At 43.8% G+C, this 6,955-nt stretch overlaps 1 protein-coding gene across 1 annotated transcript in view; it reads right to left on the reverse strand.

The window, feature by feature from the left end:
• The window catches only part of TRANK1 (tetratricopeptide repeat and ankyrin repeat containing 1), a gene marked incomplete at its 3' end in the record, with an annotated part of 39,291 nt that overhangs the window by 28,929 nt on the left and 3,407 nt on the right, over window positions 1–6,955 (reverse strand). The window contains exons 4-7 of the mRNA XM_010155224.1: window positions 6,052–6,170; window positions 4,636–4,719; window positions 1,411–1,549; window positions 700–831 (exon numbers count right to left, since the gene is read on the reverse strand). Coding sequence (XP_010153526.1) covers window positions 700–831; window positions 1,411–1,549; window positions 4,636–4,719; window positions 6,052–6,170 — 474 coding nt within the window. The remainder of the gene's footprint in view (window positions 1–699; window positions 832–1,410; window positions 1,550–4,635; window positions 4,720–6,051; window positions 6,171–6,955) is intronic.

Here is a 6,955-nt window from a genome sequence, read left to right on the forward strand (position 1 = left end):
CAGGAGTCATTTAGCAACAGGTGGAACTGCTGCAAAAGACCTGTTACACCATTCCAAAAAAATGTAATTATTAAGATATAGGTTGTGTGCATTTCATTCATACTATTAAAGAGTACCGCCAGAACGTCACTGCAATTGATGACCTAAAACTCTGGTGTTACCTTGGCATTGATGCTTATTTCCTGTTGCCACCTGGTGGGTATAGTCAGAAACACAAGGAAAAAATCCAGGCTAAGTTAATGTAAAAGAAATCCCAAAGAACAGGTGAAAGAAAGGATTTAATTTTCCTTCTCGGACAAGGTACACTGCTACTTAGGTTTTAAATCTTCACCTATTTAAAAGAACAGGGTAGGTCTCCAGGTGGTCTAAAATGATTTTAAGGGCACATCAAACTTTAAAAGGTAACTTCCGTGATTCTAAAAAACTGGAGCATACTTGTGGGAAAACGATAACCAGTCAAACCAGAGAGCAAAGAAGACAGTCAGAAACCAGGTATACGATTTTAAAAGGGAATTGTTGAAATGTTCAAATATTAGTTGCCATTTCAAAGTCTACATTCAGATAAAAGGACTTTTTTAATTTTCTTCCTTATCATGAAATAGAGAACACCAGGCTCTGAGATTTTTTTACACTATTTGTTTTCCATACGAAAGCAAAACGCCACACACACCAAAAAAAAAAAAAAAAATTTCTATTTACTGCGTTTCTGGGAGTATTCACTGGAAGATGCCACAATATGCAGGAGCGTGCATCCGTCTCTGTCTTGCTGGTTGATCCTATCCTTCAAGTCCGGCCTCTGAGTCAGCAACCACCTGAAGAGGTGGTTCTTTCCTGAAATGATCAATAAACCCACTGCCTATACATGGTAAGCAGAGACACAGCAGAAACAGATCCTGTTTTCTTCCCCTACGGAGTAGCAAGATGCATCTGTATGAAACCTTTTCCCCGGGACAGGGAGTAGGAGAGGGAAGAAATCATGGCAGGAGCCAGCGGCATCATGGCAGACACGATGCTACCTTCTCGCTGACTCGCAGCAAGCGCAAGCCTGAGGTTGACTCACGGCTCTTCAGCACGTGCAGAAAATGTTCCTCCACACTGAGGTGGCAGGAGGAGATACCGTATTTCCATCAAAGCCGATATAATCAGATTATGAAAGACCCACATCAATCACACTTCTTCAAACCACTGACAGGAACAACCACATTACGTTTGTACCACTATCAGGCAGAGATGATCAAAGAGAGTGCTTACATTATTTTTAAAATAGTGCCTTGTTGACACAGGCAAGGTTACACCTAGATGGCCTGATCTCATTAGTTTGGGGTTTGTTGTTTTAACTTAAAAAGCTTTAGCTGTCAGTTCTCTGACTGAGGCCACCATTGCTTCATTTGAGCTGTGGACATCACTCACTTGCTTTGATACACAGTCTGATAACAGCATGAAGCAGATACACTCCGATGGTTTCAACTTTCGCCCCAATGGAGATCAGCCACTGGACTAACTCTGCTACTTCCTGCATCTTCTCACCATGCCCATACAATTCAGAAGTCTGATAACAAAGAGAACAATTACAACACGTTATTTTTACATGCGCAAACAGCTTTTTTAAAATCCTGTTTCCATGGGGTTTATGGCAAGAATCAGTGGAACAGTAACAACCAAGCCATATTCACTGTAAAATGAAATATTTATTATATATAAACGTTAGTGTATCTCAGTGCACATATTGCTGTAACTGGACATGGTGCCTTTTGAGCTCCGATGAGGCAACTTATGCAGGCAGTTACCCCAAAGCAAGCGAAGGCTGGAGAAATATATGAAACTGGGAAAAGGGAGTTAGAGACTAGGGGAAGGAGGTTTAGGGAACTGAGGTAACTAGTCCTTCTATAGCTCAGGAACCCCATGGATGGAGAGCAGGGCAAAGCCCTACTCACACCCAGGTCAGGAAGCACCTAGCATTATTAAGACAACCATGATAATATGACTGCTCACACAAAGAAAAGGTGTTAAGCCTTTGGAGACAGACTTTTGGCTAGATAAATTCCTAGAAGGTGATCTGATGAAAGTATGGAATTTACAGGGAATTTTACAGACCAATATTGAAAGCACTCAGCCCAAGCAGAAGGCAGCTGAACTGGAAGAGGATGTTCTAGCAAGGACAATGAACATGAAGTATGGTCTACAAGGGGTACAGCAAGATGGAGAACTCTGGAGGTGAGCAGAGGAAGCTCAGACAGAAATTGAGACAATATGCCAGAAGGATCAGGACATCAGGGGGTGGTCGGAAACAGCGTTCAGACATAATTTCTCCATTTGTGCCAGTCATCTTTCTAAATAGCAGTGTTCACACATGCTTCCAACATCCACAAATAAATCTTCTTTTCTAACACCTCATGCCAAATTTTGACTGGCAAGAATTACTGTTTGTGCAGAGTTACAAAATCAAAATATAGCAAATTACAGGGAGAATGTAGTGGCAGCAGGGGAAGTTCAAGTTGCCAGAAAGCCGTATTTTCTAATTTTTGCAGAAAAAAGCAGCAGTGCTTAGGAATCTTTCACCTTGATTCTTCAGTATTTCACATGTATAACAAACCCACTTAAATAGCCAAGACTGACGGGGCCAATTCAACAACGGGCATACTATGCTGCAAAGGCAACCCACTTTTAACCTCCTCTCTCAGTGAGGCACTTTGATTTGCTTGCCTAGGCAGATTTTCTGCTAAGATATGTGTCCTCTACTGTGCTGACATGCTTTGCCGTCAGCGTGAGGAGCACGTTCACCCCTTGCAAGACGGCTTTGCTGCTGTGTCCTAGGCCAGGGTGCTGCCAAGAGCTGCAAACCGCTGCAGCAAGCACCTTCGCTTGGGAACTGCTTTAAGCTGAGGCTCTCGTGACTTTGTCCCCACCACAGCTATGCTGCTGCAGCTCCACAGCCACGTCACTGCCTAGCCATGGGCCTGGCTGAGCGAGGACTGAACCCTGACCCACCCTCTCATCCCACAAAAAAATGAGCACACGTACAAGGGATGACAGCGGGCAGCATAACATCCCATATGGGCTACTCCACTGGCACTAACACAGCATACCTGCCTAACAAGAGCTAACCAAGGCACGCTTGCATACATTCATCCACTAATTCTGCTGCTATCACTATATACCAGCCTATGAATAGATGGAGATTCATTTCCTTTGCCTCACCCTTCTTTTCTAGAATTACTCCCGCTCGCTGTCAGGCACCCAACTGAAATACATTCACGGAAAAAGCCCCAAAGCAAAAAGCAAATTCTGGCATATTCCATCCTAAACTGTTAATTTGTCAGCCAGTAAATCACAGAATCACAGAATGGTTTGGGTTGGAAGGGACCTTACAGACCATCCAGTTCCAAGCCCCCTGCCATGGGCAGGGACACCTTCCACTAGACCAGGTTGCTCCAAGCCTCATCCAGCCTGGCCTTGAACACTTCCAGGGATGGGGCATCCACAGCTTCTCTGGGCAACCTGTGCCAGTGCCTCACCACCCTCTCCAGGAAGAACTTCTTCCTGATATCCAATCTAAACCTCCCCACTTTCAATTTAAACCCGTTACCCCTTGTCCTGTCACTACAGGCCATTGTAAAAAGCCCCCCCCAGCTTCCTTGCAGGCCCCATCCATTCTTGCATGGATAGCCATGCAGAAAAGCAGGGGCAAGCAGCAGCAAGCCTGACAAGGTGACGGAGCTCACAGAGAGATGTGGGCAGACCCTCTGGGGTGTACCAGCATGCACGGCACATGCACCGGGCCAGCACAGCCAACCAGCAGCAGTCCAAGTATGTGTGAGCACAGCACTTTCCAACAGCAGGAGGATTTTATTTTATCTTGCGAGCTCAGAAAGCGCTGGAGGGTTCCCAAATGCTGCAGAACATGAGGAATCACAAGACAAAGAAAAAAGCGAGTTTCAGAAGAGCAACATAAAGATCAAATTCTGCTGTCTGCAGATGCCATCATCTCAGCAAAAGGCAACCGGAATTGGGGCTACCCGGTCTAGGACTACGTCTCCATCTTGCCAAAATCCTCTAAGTCATTTGGAAAGTGTCAAAGCCTTTAGGGAGAAAGTTTAGCACCTGTTGCCTAACTATAAACCAACCTATCAAAAAATTTGGGGCATTGAAGGAAGGGAAAATTCCAACACTGCACCAAGCTCAACCCCCTGTAATCACACTGGGCACCATGAAGCAGTCCAGAGACAGGCTAACAAAGTATAAAAATAACCCCTTCCAGGCCTATCATAAATTGTCCTGGTTGGAAAACATCCAGCTTAACTGATGTCAGGCATTTTTCTCCATTAAATTCTCAGGTTCCGAGCATGACATGAGTAGCTTGCTGTACTTGAGAGGAAGATGACTTCTTTTGATCAAATTAAAGGAAATACTACATTACGTACCGAAGTTATACAAATTAAGGATTTTTTTAAACATTCAAATGCAAAGGGACAAAATAGATGTTTTAATACAATCATACAAAGTCCATGTATTATTTTGATTTTATTTTTCTCTGTTCTCTTCAGCCTTGCACACAAGACGCAAAGTCTCTCACAAAAGTGAACAGGAAGAAAAAAAAATAGACACAAGGAAGAAAAAAAAAGGATGCTACTTTACCTCAAAGAGATTCTTTAGTGACAACTGATTGACTCTGAGATTGGTGGGCAACTCCTTCTTCTCTGACAACAACAACAGACAAGACTAGAGGGAAAAAAAAAATTAGTGATTTTATAAGCACACTTAGAAACTCTGTTTTTCACTGCCTCACCAGATCTTGTTGGCAATCAAACAGGGGTTAAACATTTCAGATCTTTTTTTAAGATCATAACAGTTTATTGAATCTCCTCATTTACAAGCTGAATTAATGCAATATACAGTGGACTGTGGAAAGTTTAGACTGATAAAAGTCTTCTCAGAAATAAAAAACATGCAGAAAGGTCGGGCCCTAGAAGTCTCTCCAATACTCCTTGGAAGTGACCCTTAACTTTAGGAATGGACTTTTACATTTACGGGGATGAGACTCTATCTACACCAACATCCTGAGCAGAAAGCAAGAAATGCATACTGTACCTTTTTTCGTTTTCTCAGTTTCCCTAAAAACTTTACCTTGCTCCTTGAAAACCCACCTAGCTTCATCAGAGGGAAAGGCATGCATTACAGGTGTCATCTATCTGGACTTACTTTGATACAGTCCTCTACAACATTCTTAGCTCTAAATTGGAGATATGTGGGTTTGATGGACGGATAAGGAATTTCCCGGATGGCTGCCTCCAAAGGGTTATAGTCAATGGCTCAATGTCCAAGCAGAAACCAGAGTGGTGGCTGTCAAGGGTCCATACTGGGATCAGTATTATCAATGACACAGACAGGAGGATTGCATGGTGCCCTCAAGTTTGCAGAAGGCACCAAGCTGACTGATGCAGCTGATACACTTGAGGGACGGGATGTCATCCAGAGGGATCCTGACAGTCTCCTGCAGCTTGCCCCCCTGCGATCTCCTTGCCACCAATACCCAAGTCATCGTGACCACAATCAATTTTCTATACAGTCACCATAGAAAAGAGGCTTAAAATAATTTCAGGTGTTTCAAGTTCTGATTTTTCTAAATTATCTGGTTTTGTTTAATAACCATGTACTTTCACTGAGGTGTTCCCTTATTTGTAGGTCTTTCACAGCTTCAAAAGTCCAGCTTGTCATATAGAAGGAAAAGTGAAAGGGACCAGAAATAAACATGTAATTTTTTCCCCTTCTAATTTCTTTCAAGAATAATGACATCAGATAGCACCATAATTATAACAGAGACAATAGCAAGAGACAAGTGGGATTTCAAGTTCATCGTATCCTTTCAAGAAACAAATTTCAGGAATTATTTATCACTAAAAGTATTTTTCAAGTCTTAAAAATCAAGACTTTTGAAACAGGGAACAATAAGTATCAATTGTTTTGGATTTTAAAGGCGAGACGAGTGCACCCTGAAGAGGTAAGACAGGAGCACCTACCACGCAGCAGTAGGTAAGGCAACAACAGACTTACCCGCCACTTCCCTTTCTGGGCCAACCTTTCTATCACTGCTTGCCACACCAGTGCATCAAACCTCGCGCTGAAAATATAATCATATGCAGGGGGGAAAGTTGGTGGAAAGACTCGTTCATCTGCAAGAATAAGAAATTGAGAAAACTATGTAGTATACACAGCACTTTTAAAGTTGGGGTCTCCAACTAAATTACTTTGTTGCACAATGATGATTTTAGCACTGATTAATACCCAGGAGAATGCCAAATAGGGGCTTAAATATCCCCGGCCACACAATTGATATGGCACCTTGTTATCAGTGGCCAGTCTTCATTAAACAAGGGGGGAAAAGAAATTAATCCCTGCCTTCAAGAAAAACCTCTAGGCCCCAAGAGGAAACCCTTCTTCCCTGTGAGGGTGCCAGAGCACTGAACAGGCTGCCCAGAGAGGGGTGGAGTCTCCTCCTTGGAGACTTTCCAAAGCCGCCTGGACTTGTTCCCGTGTGATCTACTCCAGGTGATCCTGCTCTGGCAGGGGGGTTGGACTAGATGATCTCTAGAGGTCCCTTCCAACCCCGACCACCCCGTGAATCTGTGAAGACACTGTGAACCTTGTGGCGGTTCTTCCACTTGTGGGCGAGCCCAGCTTCGGACACGGCCGAAGGTAATCACGGTCCTTAACACGGGGCTATAAGTGCAAGGAAATGCAGCCGGGCACAGCCCGAAATCTCCTGGCACATCTACAGGCCCCATCAGACAAAGCCTGTGAACTGGACAAAAAAAAAACAACCACCAAGTAGAGGAGGAGAGACTGAGAAGAGGGCAGGGAAACATAGGGTGGACACCGCTAAAAAAACCCCAAAGGATGCCATGGAAAGGCCAAATTCCATCTTTTCATTGCTGCCCATTACCAGCTGAGGGAAAGA

The sequence above is a fragment of the Eurypyga helias genome, unplaced genomic scaffold (assembly GCF_000690775.1).
Source record: "Eurypyga helias isolate BGI_N326 unplaced genomic scaffold, ASM69077v1 scaffold8567, whole genome shotgun sequence".
Taxonomy (NCBI): domain Eukaryota; kingdom Metazoa; phylum Chordata; class Aves; order Eurypygiformes; family Eurypygidae; genus Eurypyga; species Eurypyga helias.